Genomic DNA, 20,200 nt, shown 5'->3' on the forward strand with positions numbered 1-20,200 from the left:
TCAAACAGTTCAGTCTGAATTTCTGTCGTCATGATGATCGTTTCCTTCAGGCAGTAGGACGGACGGCTTACTCCAGACTCTCCTCCTGATCAGCTGTCATTTTCAGAGATAAATAAAGTTCTGATCATACAAACCCGACAAAGTTGGTGTTTAAACTGTATTTTTATTTTCCCGTCAGCTCGTCTGCTTTCTGAACTGAACCCTGCTCGTCTGTTTACATGTAAATGTTAAACGTATTTATAAAGCGCTTCACATGATACATCACATTCACACACACATTCACACACTGAAGGTACTCAACCGAGGATCGAACCAGCAACCCTCAGGTTACGAGACGACCGCTCTACCTTGCTGAGCCACGCCGCCCCTGTAGAGCTGCAGGCCTGCAGACCTGTAGACCAGCCAGACCTTCAGACCTATAGACCTGGCAGACCTGCGAGATGGAGGACGCTACCTGGAGGACCAACTTTCTTTTATTTATTTGACGTTGAATGAGGTTATCTTGTCCCACAGTCGAGTCTCCAGTCATTTGTTTGGAGGACCAACTGGATCATGGACTTGTTCTTGCCGCCCGTTGGGTCCTTTCGGGTCAGTTGTAGGTGTATCCGGGCAGAGGCAGCTTGTGACCCTCTTTGGCCTCGAAGAAGGTGTAGGACAGCGTGATAGTGTCCACCCGGGCCATCCTGGGGTCGTCGTCGAACTCCGGGTCGATGTAGAAGAAGACGGGCATGTCCACCTCCTCGTGAGGGTTCAGACGCTGCTCCTCGAAGCAGAAACACTGCAGAGAGAAGACACATGTTATTCTTAGAAAACAGCACAAAAAGTTCATTTGCAGGACATTTTCTGAACCTTTTCAACATAACGTTGCCCCTCCAACCTCATATATCCCCTTCCTCAGCCAAGTAAAGGTGGAATGACATCAAACAGATGTTATTCTGGGCCATATGCTGTAAGACAGGATGAGCTCAGGGCCGTAAACACAGATAAACGTACACATCGTGGATACAGCCTTGGGCTGCATGCGAGGACACGTTGTGGGCTGGACATACTAAACTCAGCTGCTACATGACGTTTAGATTAATATAAACCAGGTGAAAAAGGGTTCAGAGCTTTAAGGGTAATGAGGCGGCAGTCACCTGCAGACCCTGAAGCTCACCTGGATCTTGTTGAAGTACTGTCCTGCCTCAAAGGGCACCACGTTATAGGTGGAGATGCCAATGATGGGTTTATCTGTGGGGTTCTTTGCTCTGTAGAAGGCCAGTGCTGTCTCGCCTGGAACCACCTGAAGGAAGGAGAGCTGGTTTAAACAGGAAGCTGAGATCAGGTGAGCTTCAGTAGAACGAGCAGCAGTCTTACAAAGATCTCGGTCTGCTGCGGTCTGAAGTTCCACTGCATGCTGGCATGCGTGTCTGCGTTGAAGGTGATTTTCAGGACCCGTTCTTTAACTGGAGTCATCGTCTCCACCTGATCTGAATCGTGTCCAGCCACCGCCGTGCCCCCAAGCCCCGACGCCTGATGGACAATCGGAGATATCACATGGGGTCAAAACGACCAGATGTGCACCTGTGTGTGTCTGTGTGTGCGTCTTCACCTGGCAGTAGAGCCGGTAGAGCGGCACGGCGGCGTATGACAGGCCAATCATTCCCACGCCGGCGGCAGCGATGTACGTCAGCACCGTTTTATTCCGGGTTTTCCATTCATCTTCCTGATTCCTGAACTTCCTGCTGCGGCTCCGCGTGGCAAGGCGGGACGGAGGCCGGCACCGCAGGAAGACATCCGCCTGAGGACGCAGCGTCCTCAAACAGCTGCCGTGCAGTGGCCGGACAGATCCAGTCAGCAGCAGTGAGGACTGAGGACAGCAGAGGGAAGGACGCAGCAGCAGAGGCAGCAGCATGGCTGCACACCTTAGAAACTCACCTGCAGGACGACAAACAGCAGCTCAGACTCACCCAGTACAGCTGCATCCTGCATCCTACAGCCACACACAGTCCGCCCCCACACCTGGACTCACACCCACCCGGCACATCTGCATCCTACAGCCGGACATAATCCGCCAAGCCCGACACTCAGACCCACCCAGCACAGCCATATAGCCAGATGAAAGTGGTGCTTGTATGTACGTGTGCATAATAACATTAGAACTACAGAATGCTGGTCACAAACTCTGTGAACATATGTAGAGGTAAATTATAAACCAAACTAGTTTCCAGTCTGTTCAGGTCCTTATAAGAGAGGAATCTCCCCAAACCAAATAAATCCCAAACTGGCGTCCGGGACACGGCTGGAGACAATAATAATAATATTAATAACAACAACAAACCTGTTCCACATATTGTGGGACTGTCCCAAATTGTCCCCCATAGTGGCTTGAGGTGGTGACTTTAGCAGTTTAGCTGGTTAAATACTGGTTAGATGGTTTCTGGGTAAAATAAACCCTTTGTGTAAAAATGACCCTGTCTCTGTTCTCCACATTACACCATTATCTCTGGACTTTAATCTCACTAACCAGAAGTCTGAATGCTGAACTCATTCCACGAGTCAAGAACTAGCAGGAAAAAGTTTACTGTAAGCTAGAAGAAAGAACACAGTACACATGGATGTACATGGATGTAGGTATAAGAATACCAATGCTTTTGCTTTATATTGCCTTTCGTTATTATTTTGTCTTTTTTCCTCTCTGTTAGATGACTGTATTGTTATACGTGTCAGTCATTCATTTAGGTTGCAGTGAAAACAAAAAATCGTATAAAATCAGCCAAATTAAGCTTAAATGTGAAGCATTTTTCAGAGGAACGTCTGAGCTGAGGTTAGATTGAAGCGGTAAAACAGCCAAACTCAAGCTAACTTCCTTCGGGTTTTCAGATATCTGATCAAATGTTTTAAATGCTGATACCTTCAGAGAAAGGCTCCGTTCAGAGTCCCCGAAGGACTGTTACCGCAGGCAGTTACCAAACATCTTCACCGGAAGCAGGACGGTGCAACGGGATAAATGCTCCCTGCCCAGGCAGAAAGATTCCGCAGCTGTAGTTCCGCACGTGTTTGTTCTTACTTTGGGTTCTACTAAAAATAAACACAGCTGCATAATAAATTATTATTATAATTATTATCATGAGTATATATAGAAACATAGTTTACTGTAAAACGCACAAGGTGGATTTTTTTTAGAAATATTTGGTGTGCCACTTTTGGTGTAAAAACTAACTAATTTTATTTACCTGTTGATTTGTCAGATACAGAGTGAGTATGTACACACACACACACACACACACACACACACACACACACATATATATACTTTAAAACATTTTTTTGTTATTTTTAATGATCGGTCTGGGCCTCAGTTTCAACATTAACAACTCAGTGCTGCGTTTGATACTGTAGATCACAGAATCCTGTTTTCAGGCTGGAAAACTGGGTTGGACTTTCTGGAGCGGTTCTTAACTGGTTCAGGTCCTGTTTAGAAGGCCGGAGTTATTTAGTTACGATTGGCAGCTATGAATCCGAGCGAGTGGCCATGACTTGTGGAGTCCCCCAGGGGTCAGTCCTTGGACCTCTTCTGTTCAACTTGTATCTGCTCCTATTGGGTCAAATATTACAGAACTATAGCATTAGTTATCACAGTTATGCAGATGATACACAACTTTATGTGTCTCTGTCACCAGATGACTGCAGTCCAATAGACTTAATGTGTCAGTGTCTAGAGCAAATAAACACCTGGATGAGGGAGAATTTTCTACAATTAAATGAAGACAAAACTGAGATTATTCTGTTTGGTAGCAAAGAGAAGAGGGTCAGCATTGGCAAACACCTGGAGACTCGAGCTCTTAAAATCACCGACCAAGTTGGTAACCTGGGAGTGTTGATAGACTCAGATCTGACTTTCAGCAGCCACATCAAAGCTGTCACTAAGACAGCTTTTTACCAGCTCAGAAACATCAACAGAATTAAAAGTTTAGTCTCCCAGAAAGACCAGGAGAAACTCATCCATGAACCATCTCCAGTAGACGGGATTACTGGACTGGGATCAAGACCAGAATCCAGACCAGAGTCCAGCATTTAGCTGCCAGTAGAGATTAAACTTTCACCAGATACAGACACTTTTAAATCCAGGTTAAAACCATTGTTGTTCTAATGAAATACATATTGTATATTTGAACATGAATAAACTGTTGTTTGCGTTTTAATAATTTTATATTATTTTTTTATGATTTTTGCACGTTTCAATTATGTCTTAATTATGATTTTATTTTTTTATCTTTATGTTTTATTACATAAGGCACATTGAATTGATTTATGTATAAAATGTTTTTTTATATAAATAAACTTGCCTTTTTTTATTCACTAACCGGTAGGTGTAGTAAACATTTGTAGATGTGGGCAAGGAGGGCCTACGGTGGCCGCGCGCGGTCAAACCTGCTTCTGGAGTAGAGGGGATGCAGCAGTAATGGAGGGGGTCACGGTGGGCCAGGTATTCGATGCGGAATGTATCCTCAGCAAACGGTCCAGGAAGGTAAGAAGCGGGGTCCGGCGGCTCGGCGGGGGCTCGGTTGGCTCGGCGGGTCTGACCTTGTGTGTTTCCGCAGGGGAAGTTCGAGTATCTGGTGAAGTGGAGAGGCTGGTCGTCCAAGTAAGTAGCTGCTAGCCGCGCGCAGTTAGCCGCGCGCCGCTAGCCGCCGCTGCTAACCGCGCACAGCACCGAACAATGCCCGGCGGCGGCTCGGTGTTTACCCCCAACCTGGGGTTCAACCGACAGGGTTCCCTACTAACGATTAACAGACCCCTGATGTATCCGCCGTCCTGTACCTGAGCTGCGGGTGATGGATGTGGGTAAGACCGGGACCAGCTGCAGGCTCCGCTGGACCAGCTGGGTCCATCAAACTGAGCCAGAAAATCCACATTAACGGAACCTCGTCCCACTGCTCGTTATGGTCAGAAATGATGCGGTTTCAGGGTTTAAACGGAGCTTTAATCTTTATTGTGAGTTTAAAATTTGATTTAGTTCAATCAGAAATGTAAACAACGGTTTTCCATGTTTACACCGGAATCTGGAATCACAGAGTTGGGAATTCTGATGTCAACTGGGCTGGAAAGATGATTTATTAATGTTTAAGTCCTCCACCCCGTCACCCGGGGAGCGTGTGTGGATGTGAGGTTTTATTTTAACCGGATATGTTTCCATGCTGAGAGAAAATCTGTTTAGTTTGTTTGTATTTGTATCCAAACAGCTGCTGCTGTTCTTCCTGCTCTTCCTGGAGTCCTGTTTGTCATACACAATTAGTAAACCATGTAACTCATTTATGCATAACTCTGAGTACAAATCCATCATATCCTATCGTATATGGTACAGAGGTGAACTGTTGTGACAGAAAGCAGGCCGGCTGCAGGGAATCAGGAAAAGCTGGTAACTGTTCGTTTGATGGCGCTTTCATGCTTTCTCATATGAAGCTCCACAAGAACACTAATCTGGTCAGTAACACATGAACACATGACTTCCTGTTTGCAGGCACAACAGCTGGGAGCCGGAGGAGAACATTCTGGACCCGAGGTTGCTGGCAGCCTTTCATAAAAGGTGTGTTTGACGAACCGAAGGATCGGTGACGGTCAGCTAGTCCACTTGAAGTGATGACAAACACAAGCGATGTGAAGTAATCTAAGAATAATGTAGATAACGTGGTGATAAATATTTAGCTTGTTTTAACTGGTTGCTTTACGAACAGCTGAAAGTTCCCCACTAAGCTGAATTTCAAATTCCTTCTTTAACCCCTAAACCTCCACCAGATCCCCCAAACGACCTCCTCCTCCGCCAGGAGCGGTGGTGTGTAGCTCTGTGGGGTAAACTGTGATGATAGCTGCCCTTTAGCTGATCTACAGAAGGCATTTCTATCCCATCCAGGAGGTTTACAATCCAGCCACTAAATGTAGTTTTATTCAGAGACTCTATCTGGTAAATCCACAATGATCCATGATAACAGCATTATTTATCACATTTCACCATAAAAACATCACCATCACTACTATGTTGCTAAGAGACCTCTATTTAGACCTGGACATGATGATGAAGCCACTTCCTGTCAGACTTTCCACCAATCAGAGAGCTTAGATTGACGGTAACGTCCAATCAGGAGCAGCCAAAGATCAACCAGTGAGCAGAAAGTTCTATGTGTGTGTGAAAAGAAGAAAAATAATGCTCCTCTATGGCTGGAATAAAGCCAAGAAGACGTTTCTGATGCACGGTGGCGCCACAAAGCAGCTGCTACACACTGGTTTATACTGGGATTAAAAGCTGTTACAGACTGGTTTATACTGGGATTAAAAGCTGCTACAGACTGGTTTATACTGGGATTAAAAGCTGCTGCACACTGGTTTATACTGGGATTAAAAGCTGCTACAGACTGGTTTATACTGGGATTAAAAGCTGCTACAGACTGGTTTATACTGGGATTAAAAGCTGCTGCACACTGGTTTATACTGGGATTAAAAGCTGCTACAGACTGGTTTATACTGGGATTAAAAGCTGCTACAGACTGGTTTATACTGGGATTAAAAGCTGCTACAGACTGGTTTATACTGGGATTAAAAGCTGCTACACACTGGTTTATACTGGGATTAAAAACTGCTACAGACTGGTTTATACTGGGATTAAAAGCTGCTACAGACTGGTTTATACTGGGATTAAAAGCTGCTGCACACTGGTTTATACTGGGATTAAAAGCTGCTACAGACTGGTTTATACTGGGATTAAAAGCTGCTACAGACTGGTTTATACTGGGATTAAAAGCTGCTACAGACTGGTTTATACTGGGATTAAAAGATGCTACAGACTGGTTTATACTGGGATTAAAAGCTGCTGCACACTGGTTTATACTGGGATTAAAAGCTGCTACAGACTGGTTTATACTGGGATTAAAAGCTGCTACACACTGGTTTATACTGGGATTAAAAGCTGCTACAGACTGGTTTATACTGGGATTAAAAGCTGCTACACACTGGTTTATACTGGGATTAAAAGCTGCTACAGACTGGTTTATACTGGGATTAAAAGCTGCTACAGACTGGTTTATACTGGGATTAAAAGCTGCTACAGACTGGTTTATACTGGGATTAAAAGCTGCTACACACTGGTTTATACTGGGATTAAAAGCTGCTACAGACCGGTTTATACTGGGATTAAAAGCTGCTACAGACTGGTTTATACTGGGATTAAAAGCTGCTACACACTGGTTTATACTGGGATTAAAAGCTGCTACAGACTGGTTTATACTGGGATTAAAAGCTGCTACAGACTGGTTTATACTGGGATTAAAAGCTGCTACAGACTGGTTTATACTGGGATTAAAAGCTGTTACAGACTGGTTTATACTGGGATTAAAAGCTGTTACAGACTGGTTTATACTGGGATTAAAAGCTGCTACACACTGGTTTATACTGGGATTAAAAGCTGCTACACACTGGTTTATACTGGGATTAAAAGCTGCTACACACTGGTTTATACTGGGATTAAAAGCTGCTACAGACTGGTTTATACTGGGATTAAAAGCCGTTACAGACTGGTTTATACTGGGATTAAAAGCCGTTACAGACTGGTTTATACTGGGATTAAAAGCGGCTACAGACTGGTTTATACTGGGATTAAAAGCTGCTACAGACTGGTTTATACTGGGATTAAAAGCTGCTACAGACTGGTTTATACTGGGATTAAAAGCTGCTACAGACTGGTTTATACTGGGATTAAAAGCTGCTACAGACTGGTTTATATGGGATTAAAAGCTGCTACACACTGGTTTATACTGGGATTAAAAGCTGCTACAGACTGGTTTATACTGGGATTAAAAGCTGCTACAGACTGGTTTATACTGGGATTAAAAGCTGTTACAGACTGGTTTATACTGGGATTAAAAGCTGTTACAGACTGGTTTATACTGGGATTAAAAGCTGTTACAGACTGGTTTATACTGGGATTAAAAGCTTCTACAGACTGGTTTATACTGGGATTAAAAGCTGCTACAGACTGGTTTATACTGGGATTAAAAGCTGTTACACACTGGTTTATACTGGGATTAAAAGATGCTACAGACTGGTTTATACTGGGATTAAAAGCTGCTACAGACTGGTTTATACTGGGATTAAAAGATGCTACAGACTGGTTTATACTGTGATTAAAAGCTGCTACACACTGGTTTATACTGGGATTAAAAGCTGCTACAGACTGGTTTATACTGGGATTAAAAGCTTTTACACACTGGTTTATACTGGGATTAAAAGCTGCTACAGACTGGTTTATACTGGGATTAAAAGCTGTTACAGACTGGTTTATAGTGGGATTTAAAGCTGTTACAGACTGGTTTATACTGGGATTTAAAGCTGTTACAGACTGGTTTATACTGGGATTAAAAGCTGTTACAGACTGGTTTATAGTGGGATTTAAAGCTGTTACAGACTGGTTTATATTGGGATTAAAAGCTGTTACAGACTGGTTTATAGTGGGATTAAAAGCTGTTACAGACTGGTTTATACTGGGATTAAAAGCTGTTACAGACTGGTTTATAGTGGGATTAAAAGCTGCTACAGACTGGTTTATAGTGGGATTTAAAGCTGTTACAGACTGGTTTATAGTGGGATTTAAAGCTGTTACAGACTGGTTTATACTGGGATTAAAAGCTGTTACAGACTGGTTTATAGTGGGATTTAAAGCTGTTACAGACTGGTTTATACTGGGATTAAAAGCTGTTACAGACTGGTTTATATTGGGATTAAAAACTGTTACAGACTGGTTTATAGTGGGATTAAAAGCTGCTACAGACTGGTTTATAGTGGGATTTAAAGCTGTTACAGACTGGTTTATACTGGGATTAAAAGCTGTTACAGACTGGTTTATACTGGGATTAAAAGCTGTTACAGACTGGTTTATACTGGGATTAAAAGCTGTTACAGACTGGTTTATAGTGGGATTAAAAGCTGCTACAGACTGGTTTATAGTGGGATTAAAAGCTGCTACAGACTGGTTTATACTGGGATTAAAAGCTGTTACAGACTGGTTTATACTGGGATTAAAAGCTGCTACAGACTGGTTTATACTGGGATTAAACGCTGCTACACACTGGTTTATACTGGGATTAAAAGCTGCTACAGACTGGTTTATACTGGGATGAAAAGCTGCTACAGACTGGTTTATACTGGGATTAAAAGCTGTTACAGACTGGTTTATACTGGGATTAAAAGCTGTTACAGACTGGTTTATACTGGGATTAAAAGCTGCTACAGACCGGTTTATACTGGGATTAAAAGCTGCTACAGACTGGTTTATACTGGGATTAAAAGCCGTTACAGACTGGTTTATACTGGGATTAAAAGCCGTTACAGACTGGTTCATACTGGGATTAAAAGCTGTTACAGACTGGTTTATACTGGGATTAAAAGCCGCTACAGACTGGTTTATACTGGGATTAAAAGCCGTTACAGACTGGTTTATAGTGGGATTAAAAGCTGTACAGACTGGTTTATACTGGGATTAAAAGCTGCTACAGACTGGTTTATACTGGGATTAAAAGCTGCTACAGACTGGTTTATAGTGGGATTAAAAGCTGCTACAGACTGGTTTATACTGGGATTAAAAGCCGTTGCAGACTGGTTTATACTGGGATGAAAAGCTGCTACAGACTGGTTTATACTGGGATTAAAAGCTGCTACACACTGGTTTATACTGGGATTAAAAGCTGTTACAGACTGGTTTATACTGGGATTAAAAGCTGCTACAGACTGGTTTATACTGGGACTAAAAGCTGCTACAGACTGGTTTATACTGGGATTAAAAGCTGCTACAGACTGGTTTATACTGGGATTAAAAGCTACTACAGACTGGTTTACACTGGGATTAAAAGCTGCTACAGACTGGTTTATACTGGGATCAAAAGCTGCTACAGACTGGTTTACACTGGGATTAAAAGCTGCTACACACTGGTTTATACTGGGATTAAAAGCTGTTACAGACTGGTTTATAGTGGGATTTAAAGCTGTTACAGACTGGTTAACAGCTAGTGGGATTAAAAGCTGTTACAGACTGGTTCATACTGGGATTAAAAGCTGTTACAGACTGGTTTATACTGGGATTAAAAGCTGCTACAGACTGGTTTATACTGGGATTAAAAGCTGCTACAGACTGGTTTATACTGGGATTAAAAGCTGCTACAGCACTGGTTTATACTGGGATTAAAAGCTGTTACAGACTGGTTTATAGTGGGATTTAAAGCTGTTACAGACTGGTTTATACTGGGATTAAAAGCTGTTACAGACTGGTTTATACTGGGATTAAAAGCTGTTACAGACTGGTTTATACTGGGATTAAAGGCTGCTACAGACTGGTTTATACTGGGATTAAAAGCTGCTACAGACTGGTTTATACTGGGATTAAAAGCTGCTACACACTGGTTTATACTGGGATTAAAAGCTGTTACAGACTGGTTTATACTGGGATTTAAAGCTGTTACAGACTGTTTTATACTGGGATTAAAAGCTGTTACAGACTGGTTTATACTGGGATTAAAAGCTGCTACAGACTGGTTTATACTGGGATTAAAAGCTGTTACAGACTGGTTTATACTGGGATTAAAAGCTGTTACAGACTGGTTTATACTGGGATTAAAAGCTGTTACAGACTGGTTTATAGTGGGATTAAAAGCTGCTACAGACTGGTTTATACTGGGATGAAAAGCTGCTACAGACTGGTTTATACTGGGATTAAAAGCTGTTACAGACTGGTTTATACTGGGATTAAAAGCTGTTACAGACTGGTTTATACTGGGATTAAAAGCTGCTACAGACCGGTTTATACTGGGATTAAAAGCTGCTACAGACTGGTTTATACTGGGATTAAAAGCCGTTACAGACTGGTTTATACTGGGATTAAAAGCCGTTACAGACTGGTTCATACTGGGATTAAAAGCTGTTACAGACTGGTTTATACTGGGATTAAAAGCCGCTACAGACTGGTTTATACTGGGATTAAAAGCCGTTACAGACTGGTTTATAGTGGGATTAAAAGCTGGTACAGACTGGTTTATACTGGGATTAAAAGCTGCTACAGACTGGTTTATACTGGGATTAAAAGCTGCTACAGACTGGTTTATAGTGGGATTAAAAGCTGCTACAGACTGGTTTATACTGGGATTAAAAGCCGTTGCAGACTGGTTTATACTGGGATGAAAAGCTGCTACAGACTGGTTTATACTGGGATTAAAAGCTGCTACACACTGGTTTATACTGGGATTAAAAGCTGTTACAGACTGGTTTATACTGGGATTAAAAGCTGCTACAGACTGGTTTATACTGGGACTAAAAGCTGCTACAGACTGGTTTATACTGGGATTAAAAGCTGCTACAGACTGGTTTATACTGGGATTAAAAGCTACTACAGACTGGTTTACACTGGGATTAAAAGCTGCTACAGACTGGTTTATACTGGGATCAAAAGCTGCTACAGACTGGTTTACACTGGGATTAAAAGCTGCTACACACTGGTTTATACTGGGATTAAAAGCTGTTACAGACTGGTTTATAGTGGGATTTAAAGCTGTTACAGACTGTAACAGCTAGTGGGATTAAAAGCTGTTACAGACTGGTTCATACTGGGATTAAAAGCTGTTACAGACTGGTTTATACTGGGATTAAAAGCTGCTACAGACTGGTTTATACTGGGATTAAAAGCTGCTACAGACTGGTTTATACTGGGATTAAAAGCTGCTACACACTGGTTTATACTGGGATTAAAAGCTGTTACAGACTGGTTTATAGTGGGATTTAAAGCTGTTACAGACTGGTTTATACTGGGATTAAAAGCTGTTACAGACTGGTTTATACTGGGATTAAAAGCTGTTACAGACTGGTTTATACTGGGATTAAAGGCTGCTACAGACTGGTTTATACTGGGATTAAAAGCTGCTACAGACTGGTTTATACTGGGATTAAAAGCTGCTACACACTGGTTTATACTGGGATTTAAAGCTGTTACAGACTGGTTTATACTGGGATTTAAAGCTGTTACAGACTGTTTTATACTGGGATTAAAAGCTGTTACAGACTGGTTTATACTGGGATTAAAAGCTGCTACAGACTGGTTTATACTGGGATTAAAAGCTGTTACAGACTGGTTTATACTGGGATTAAAAGCTGTTACAGACTGGTTTATACTGGGATTAAAAGCTGTTACAGACTGGTTTATAGTGGGATTAAAAGCTGCTACAGACTGGTTTATATTGGGATTAAAAACTGTTACAGACTAGGGTTGTCACGGTACTCGGTACTTCGGTACCAAGTCGGTACCAGCACTGCTGTCGTACTGTCGGTACTTGTATTTTCATGGTACCGGTAGTACCGATGGTACCGAAGGAAACGGACGTAAGAGATGTTTACATCCGCCCGCTGCTAGCTAAACAGTTGGGTGGAGATGGCTACATCGAGTGCAGCGGGAGCGGCTGCTCCGCCTCAGCTCGTTGAAAAAAAGGGAACCAGGAGCCACATATGGAAGTACTTTGGCTTCAGGCCAAACGACAAAGGGGACATAATAAATCCCCAAAACCCAATTTGCCGAAGATGTGGAAAGGGATTCAATACGAAAGGAGGAAACACGTCCAATCTAGCAAAGCACCTTAAAGACAGGCACCCGGATCTATACAAAGAATTCAAGGTGAGCAGAACTTTACGAAGTTTTTGCTAGCGGACCACAACGGAGCCTTACCGAGGCACATTTTAATTTGACATTTATCTGGTAATTTGTATGTAACTAACTCAGGACAAGCCCGTACAATGGAGTGTTTAAAATTTTGTCCATGATTACATTTCTGACTGGCTGCTGGGATTTATAATGCTGTTCTTGCATTAAGCACAATATTGTTCATTTCTGTTAAATACTTGAGGGCATGCCATTATAGAAATATTTTTTTAATTATTATTCTTATTTCTTTTTTATTTATTTGTTTGTTCTTTAGTAAAAAAAACACAATCTTTGTGTAAATACTTGAAGGGAAAACACCAAGGTATATATTTTATTATTATTTATCTGTTCAAGTTTCTACAATGTAAACAGATTAATATTTTAATAAAGATGCTGGATATCTTGAATAAATTAGTCTTTTTATTTTTTTGCCGTGGTATCGAATTAGGTATCGAGTATTGTGTAACTTCACTGGTATTGGTATCGACTACTGAATTTCTGGTATCGTGACAACCCTATTACAGACTGGTTTATACTGGGATTAATAGCTGCTACAGACTGGTTTATACTGGGATTAAAAGCTGCTACAGACTGGTTTATACTGGGATTAAAAGCTGCTACAGACTGGTTTATAGTGGGATTTAAAGCTGTTACAGACTGGTTTATAGTGGGATTAAAAGCTGCTACAGACTGGTTTATAGTGGGATTTAAAGCTGTTACAGACTGGTTTATACTGGGATTAAAAGCTGTTACAGACTGGTTTATAGTGGGATTAAAAGCTGCTACAGACTGGTTTATAGTGGGATTTAAAGCTGTTACAGACTGGTTTATACTGGGATTAAAAGCTGTTACAGACTGGTTTATAGTGGGATTAAAAGCTGCTACAGACTGGTTTATAGTGGGATTTAAAGCTGTTACAGACTGGTTTATACTGGGATTAAAAGCTGTTACAGACTGGTTTATAGTGGGATTAAAAGCTGCTACAGACTGGTTTATAGTGGGATTTAAAGCTGTTACAGACTGGTTTATACTGGGATTTAAAGCTGTTATAGACTGGTTTATACTGGGATTAAAAGCTGTTACAGACTGGTTTATACTGGGATTAAAAGCTGCTACAGACTGGTTTATACTGGGATTAAAAGCTGCTACAGACTGGTTTATACTGGGATTAAAAGCTGTTACAGACTGGTTTATAGTGGGATTAAAAGCTGCTACAGACTGGTTTATACTGGGATTTAAAGCTGTTACAGACTGGTTTATAGTGGGATTTAAAGCTGTTACAGACTGGTTTATACTGGGATTAAAAGCTGTTACAGACTGGTTTATAGTGGGATTTAAAGCTGTTACAGACTGGTTTATACTGGGATTAAAAGCTGTTATAGACTGGTTTATACTGGGATTAAAAGCTGTTACAGACTGGTTTATACTGGGATTAAAAGCTGCTACAGACTGGTTTATACTGGGATTAAAAGCTGCTACAGACTGGTTTATAGTGGGATTTAAAGCTGTTACAGACTGGTTTATGTTGGGATTAAAAGCTGTTACAGACTGGTTTATACTGGGATTAAAAGCTGTTACAGACTGGTTTATAGTGGGATTAAAAGCTGCTACAGACTGGTTTATACTGGGATTTAAAGCTGTTACAGACTGGTTTATAGTGGGATTTAAAGCTGTTACAGACTGGTTTATACTGGGATTAAAAGCTGTTACAGACTGGTTTATAGTGGGATTTAAAGCTGCTACAGACTGGTTTATACTGGGATTAAAAGCTGTTACAGACTGGTTTATAGTGGGATTTAAAGCTGCTACAGACTGGTTTATACTGGGATTAAAAGCTGTTACAGACTGGTTTATAGTGGGATTAAAAGCTGCTACAGACTGGTTTATATTGGGATTAAAAACTGTTACAGACTGGTTTATAGTGGGATTAAAAGCTGCTACAGACTGGTTTATAGTGGGATTTAAAGCTGTTACAGACTGGTTTATACTGGGATTAAAAGCTGTTACAGACTGGTTTATAGTGGGATTTAAAGCTGTTACAGACTGGTTTATACTGGGATTAAAAGCTGTTACAGACTGGTTTATAGTGGGATTAAAAGCTGTTACAGACTGGTTTAGATTTAAATAAAACGTGTTAATTTTAACAGTCACTGAAGTTCTTCACATTAAAAGTCTTGCAGACCTAATGTGCTATTTGGGGACCCACTTGGGGGCTCTGTGACCCCATGTTGGGAACCACTGCTCTAAGTTAAAGATGGATACAGATTCTTTGTTGATCATCTGCGTCTTTTTCATACACGTTTGGTCATTTTCCAGGATGATCAGAACTCTGCACTGCCCTCTGGTGGACGTATTAGGTAACAGCCACTTGAAGGCTGCATGGAAGCGCGAGGACGGGGACGTTTATGTGGGACGGACAAGTTGACGTATGTAAAGGGAGAAATGAGACTTCAGCAGTTTCCACTATGAAAGTTGTCACACAGGAAAAAAGATGCAACAACAATGGTTTATAATCGCACAGCGGAGATCTAAATCGTGATCATGAGGCGTCTAAAGATTCCCGTTGTTGGTGAAGTTCAGGTTCAACCTTCATCTCTGTGTGTAACCATGGCGACTGAGGCGATGCTGAGTCAAGATTTTCTCATCAGCTTTTGAGTATAAGATGAGTTTTGGGTTCCAGTCTCGTGTTTTTGTCTCCATCCCGCAGAATTTCTTCTGTTTTTATGATCGATTGTTTATTTTTTCTGCTTTTCAGAGAACAAGAGCGCGAGCTTCTGTTTCAGAAGAAAGGGAAGAGGCCGCGAGGACGACCCCGAAAGATCCTGGTAAGTCTGAACCAGGTTCCTGGTCCTATCGAGTCCACGTCTCTTCTTCACTCATCTTATCATCTTCCTTTCAGCCTCCACCAGCTCCTACCAAGGACAGCCGCTCTTCATCTTCCTCTTGCTCTGGCCTCTCATCCTCGCCAGACTTCTCTTCTTCAGAGGATGAAGATCACACGAAGAAGGCCAAGCCCAGCCACCGCGTCCACCCTGTCCCCCAAAAACGACCCCAGATCCTGTTGGCCAAGCTGGATCCGCCCCGTAAGAAGAAGCGTGGGAGGAAGCCGCTGAACCCCGACCTGAAAGCCTTACGGCAGGCGAAGAGTCGACCTCCTCCTCCTCTTCCTCCTCCTCCTCCACGCCACCACCAGCCAATCAGATCTCTGCGAGACGAGTCGCGGCCCGGCGTGAAGAAGCCGCTGCAGCCTGCCAGCTTCACGTATCCCGGCCTGAGCCGCAGCTCCAGAGACGAGGCCGCCACTGGCTCCCAGACCTCCAGCAGCTCCTTCTCCCAGACCGCCACTGCCAGACCCGGATCCCTGGGCTGCGTCTGGACCAACCGCTCCCTGTCCGCCTCGTCTTCGTCCTCCCACAGTAAATCCAGTCCATCCAAGAAGATCTCAGAGCTCCGACGCACCGTCTCAGAAACAGGAAGCAGAGCGGACGGCTACAAAGCGTCTCCTCTGAAACAAGGCGGCGGTGCGGCGGCGCTCGGTCTGCACACCGGCTTCCAGGCGGCGGTCCAGTCCCAGAGGAGGCAGGATGGTGTGGGGGGTCAGATCGGGCTGGTCCAACACAAGCAGCACAACTCCAGCCTCTCCAAACCGTCATCATCCTCACCTTCATCTCGAGACCGAGCGAGTCAGGCACTGAGTCTCCGAGCGCTCAACCTGCAGAGCGTCAGCAAGGTGGGAGGCGGCGGCCTGCACGGCGGCTTCCGGAGCGGTGCCATCGTCGTGAAGGCCGGGGGCGGGAGTGCCAAAGAGATCCGGACACCGGCCGGAGCGCAGCGCTCCACTCAGACAGCCGCGGAGCAGGGGCGGGGTCCGGCGGTGGGGGGCGGCGGCCGGCTGGACGAACGGAAACACGGGCCAAGCTCCCAGAACCGCAGCCTGAACGAGCTCAGCACCGGAGACTCGGATGAGACCAGCAGTGAGTCGGAGCACGATGCTGCCATGTTCCCCGACGACAGCAGGCCGAGCCGCGGGAACGCTGCCACCGAGTCGGACACGGAAACAGATTGGAGGCCCGCGAGGAGCCTCTTGGAGCACGTCTTCGTCACTGATGTCACGGCCAACTTCGTCACGGTAACGGTGAAGGAGTCGCCGACCAGTGTGGGCTTCTTCAGCTCACGGAATCACTGAGGGACCCCAGAACCAACCACGATCCACTCAGGGTTTCCACGGCGCTCCGACGTTCCCAGGTCCAGGTCCAGGTCCAGTCAGAGACTTAACACCACATCTGCGAATAACAACTCAAACGGGAGATTTTTCTGGTGTTTAAACCCCGTTTACACTGGATCTCTGACCCGGAACCAGAACTGGATCAGAACCAGGCAGCTGTTCTTGAACCAGATCAGAAAACTCTGAAATAATTTGCTGGATCTGAACATTCCTCACAAACAAATTCCTCCAAGTGAGCCATGAATCGGTGACCGAAAGCGGATCCAGATCCAGACCCAGAACCGAACATCTGAAGAGTTCCTTTGTGAGTTTTTACTCTGGTACTGATCTGTTTATAACAGAACCGTCTCAACAGAAGTCGGCTGAAGTGGTCCAAGTTCAACGCCACAGAGAGGAAGAGAACCGACTCAGATCAAACAAACCTTCCTGCAATAGAAAGGAGGTTTGAAAGCACAAAGTAATCAATCAGAGCACAGGGGACACTGGCTCCGCCTCCAGAGTAACAAAAGTCCACCTGACAGGTGAGCATGTGGCAGATTTGTGCTTTCAGGTCTGCCACTGTGCACACGGGCAGGTGTGGGGCAGGTGTGGTTCATGTATGGAAAACCAACAGCACCCAGATTCACATTCCAGTAAAAATCCATAAATCTGCGTTTTGTACATCGATCATTAACAGAGTCACGTGATTTAATTAAACACACCTGTACCAGCAGCAGCGGGCAAACCACAACGTAAAGAACGTGTCGTGTCAAGTTCACCTGGAAAGGTTCCAGGTGTTTTAGCTTCATTCTGACAGAGGGTCCATACCTGTACCGAGTTAATCATACCTATACCGAGTTAATCATACTTGTCCAGAGTTAATCATACTTGTCCAGAGTTAATCATACCTGTCCCGAGTTAATCATACTTGTCCAGAGTTAATCATACCTGTCCCGAGTTAATCATACCTGTCCCGAGTTAATCATACCTGTACCGAGTTAATCATACCTGTCCCGAGTTAATCATACCTGTCCCGAGTTAATCATACTTGTCCCGAGTTAATCATACCTGTCCCGATTTAATCATACCTGTCCCGAGTTAATCATACCTGTCCCGAATTAATCATACTTGTCCCGATTTAATCATACCTGTCCCGAGTTAATCATACCTGTCCCGAGTTAATCATACCTGTCCCGAGTTAATCATACCTGTCCCGAGTTAATCATACCTGTACCGAGTTAATCATACTTGTCCAGAGTTAATCATACCTGTCCCGAGTTAATCATACCTGTCCCGAGTTAATCATACCTGTACCGAGTTAATCATACCTGTCCCGAGTTAATCATACCTGTCCCGAGTTAATCATACTTGTCCCGAGTTAATCATACCTGTCCCGATTTAATCATACCTGTCCCGAGTTAATCATACCTGTCCCGAATTAATCATACTTGTCCCGATTTAATCATACCTGTCCCGAGTTAATCATACCTGTCCCGAGTTAATCATACCTGTCCCGAGTTAATCATACCTGTCCCGAGTTAATCATACTTGTCCCGATTTAATCATACCTGTCCCGAGTTAATCATACCTGTCCTGAATTAATCATACTTGTCCCGATTTAATCATACCTGTCCCGAGTTAATCATACCTGTCCCGAGTTAATCATACCTGTCCCGAGTTAATCATACTTGTCCCGAGTTAATCATACCTGTCCCGAGTTAATCATACCTCTCCCGAGTTAATCATACTTGTCCCGAGTTAATCATACCTGTCCCGAGTTAATCATACCTGTCCCGAGTTAATCATACTTGTCCCGAGTTAATCATACCTGTCCCGAGTTAATCATACCTGTCCCGAGTGCTGTCCATGTGTGATCGTATCGCTCCAGATGTGTTGATGCTAAATGTGTCAGCAGCTTCTGAAACTAGAGATCGTTTTTAAACCAAGATGAGGTCATCGCGTTCTCAGGAAAAGCTCTTCTGTGGTTTTTGTTTAATTTGAGTTTAGGTAAAAGGCTGCAGATCAGTTATTTAAAAGCAGCATCTTAATAATAATATTACAAATTATTAATTATTGTTATAATAATGATTATAATAATAATAGATTATGTGATTATCAAACATGCATCTAGATATAATAATAATAATAATAACAATTATTATTTTTATAATAATAATAATACTTAACAACAATAATGGCACTGTTGGCTTTCCGTACATGAGGACGTTTGGTCCTGCAGGCCGAAGCGCCTCCTCAGCAGGATGTTTTAGTACCGCTGCTGTCGCCCGCCTGCTCGTCTCGTGCGCAGCTTCGATGAATGTCTGGGTGTCGGTTGATGTTTTCTGGGAGCTTTCAGCCTCATCTGGTGGTTCTGGCTGGAACCTCGTCCCCGGAGTTTTTATGGAGGACTCGCCGTCCTCACCGTCTCTGCAGGTAGAAAACTGGGTTTAAACCTACAGGTGGACCTAGACGCCACCGCGTCTCACAGGTTGTCCCACAGCTGGACTCTCTGTGGGGACGAGCTGTTTTACACCTGCGTCCGGACCAGGTGGCTTTATCCCTGTCTGAGACGTGTAAGTCTGTGGTCGGGGTTCTTCGTATCATCTTTGGACCAAAGATGTAAAGGAGTGTGAGCTGTGTTGTTCTCGTATTGTGGACTGGATGTCTTGCACTGTGTACGGTCCAAAGATGAGCCGACTGGAACGTCTCATCTCTTCTCTTTGCCAGTTTTGTACCATTTGAATACATTTGCCATCTCAGTGTCTTCTGGAGTTGAAATATGTGTTAATTTATATTTGTAAATATGTGTTTTTTATGATGTGATATCTTATATCTATGTGGTGCTCATGTTGGCCGACTAGCTTCAGATTCTTGTAGCCTGTGTGCCTCTCAGCTATTTGAAGGATTTGGAAATAAAGAGTTAAAAAGCTCAACGTGGATCGTGGTGCAGTTCCCATCCTCACCAGCAGGTGTCTGTCGGACAGTCGGAGAAGCTTCTGCTGGCCTCATTTCTAAAGCTGGCGTGGGAACAAAATCCGGCGTACGGCAGTTCTGGTCAGCGTTTGGATTTATAAAAACCAGACATGACGGGAGAACGTCCCTCCCTCCACGGCGACTCTGATCCGGGCTTACACACCTAACCATACGCCGGTTTTTGTTCCTACGCCAGCTTCAGAAATGAGGCTGCAGGTCAGCAGACTTGACGTTTGGATGAGGAGTCACCTCCTCTTCATCCGGGCTGCCGGCTGCAACGTGAACCCAAGTATGTGGGTGAAAACTCAAGGGATGGA

General features: G+C 43.6%; 3 protein-coding genes across 3 annotated transcripts in view; 2 read left to right on the top strand and 1 right to left on the bottom strand.

Annotated features, from left to right (window-relative positions):
* Window positions 1–20,200, top strand: part of LOC121632161 — a 156,483-nt gene that overhangs the window by 130,022 nt on the left and 6,261 nt on the right. The gene's annotated exons all lie outside the window — the stretch shown is intronic.
* On the bottom strand, window positions 148–3,208 carry LOC121632160 (cytochrome c oxidase assembly protein COX11, mitochondrial). The gene is made up of 5 exons (XM_041973377.1): window positions 2,894–3,208; window positions 1,592–1,917; window positions 1,357–1,512; window positions 1,157–1,282; window positions 148–778 (listed from the first exon to the last, which is right to left on the bottom strand). Exons 2-5 carry the CDS (start codon window positions 1,892–1,894, stop codon window positions 590–592), a joined length of 774 nt encoding a protein of 257 aa, XP_041829311.1. The 5' UTR covers window positions 1,895–1,917; window positions 2,894–3,208; the 3' UTR covers window positions 148–589.
* LOC121632156 (chromobox protein homolog 2-like) lies at window positions 4,316–18,770 on the top strand. The gene is made up of 5 exons (XM_041973373.1): window positions 4,316–4,510; window positions 4,584–4,627; window positions 5,504–5,569; window positions 15,462–15,531; window positions 15,606–18,770. Exons 1-5 carry the CDS (start codon window positions 4,445–4,447, stop codon window positions 16,890–16,892), a joined length of 1,533 nt encoding a protein of 510 aa, XP_041829307.1. The 5' UTR covers window positions 4,316–4,444; the 3' UTR covers window positions 16,893–18,770.

The sequence above is a fragment of the Melanotaenia boesemani genome, chromosome 21, assembly GCF_017639745.1.
Source record: "Melanotaenia boesemani isolate fMelBoe1 chromosome 21, fMelBoe1.pri, whole genome shotgun sequence".
Taxonomy (NCBI): domain Eukaryota; kingdom Metazoa; phylum Chordata; class Actinopteri; order Atheriniformes; family Melanotaeniidae; genus Melanotaenia; species Melanotaenia boesemani.

Excerpts from the sequence above, each read along its gene's own strand:
- LOC121632160 (XM_041973377.1), bottom strand. The coding sequence starts at position 1,894 with ATGCTGCTGCCTCTGCTGCTGCGTCCTTCCCTCTGCTGTCCTCAGTCC. Across the intron at positions 1,283-1,356 it reads CGCAGCAGACCGAGATCTTT|GTGGTTCCAGGCGAGACAGC; the intron begins GTAAGACTGCTG and ends TCCTTCCTTCAG. Across the intron at positions 779-1,156 it reads AGTACTTCAACAAGATCCAG|TGTTTCTGCTTCGAGGAGCA; the intron begins GTGAGCTTCAGG and ends TTCTCTCTGCAG.
- LOC121632156 (XM_041973373.1), top strand. The coding sequence starts at position 4,445 with ATGGAGGGGGTCACGGTGGGCCAGGTATTCGATGCGGAATGTATCCTC. Across the intron at positions 4,511-4,583 it reads TCAGCAAACGGTCCAGGAAG|GGGAAGTTCGAGTATCTGGT; the intron begins GTAAGAAGCGGG and ends GTGTTTCCGCAG. Across the intron at positions 4,628-5,503 it reads TGGAGAGGCTGGTCGTCCAA|GCACAACAGCTGGGAGCCGG; the intron begins GTAAGTAGCTGC and ends TCCTGTTTGCAG.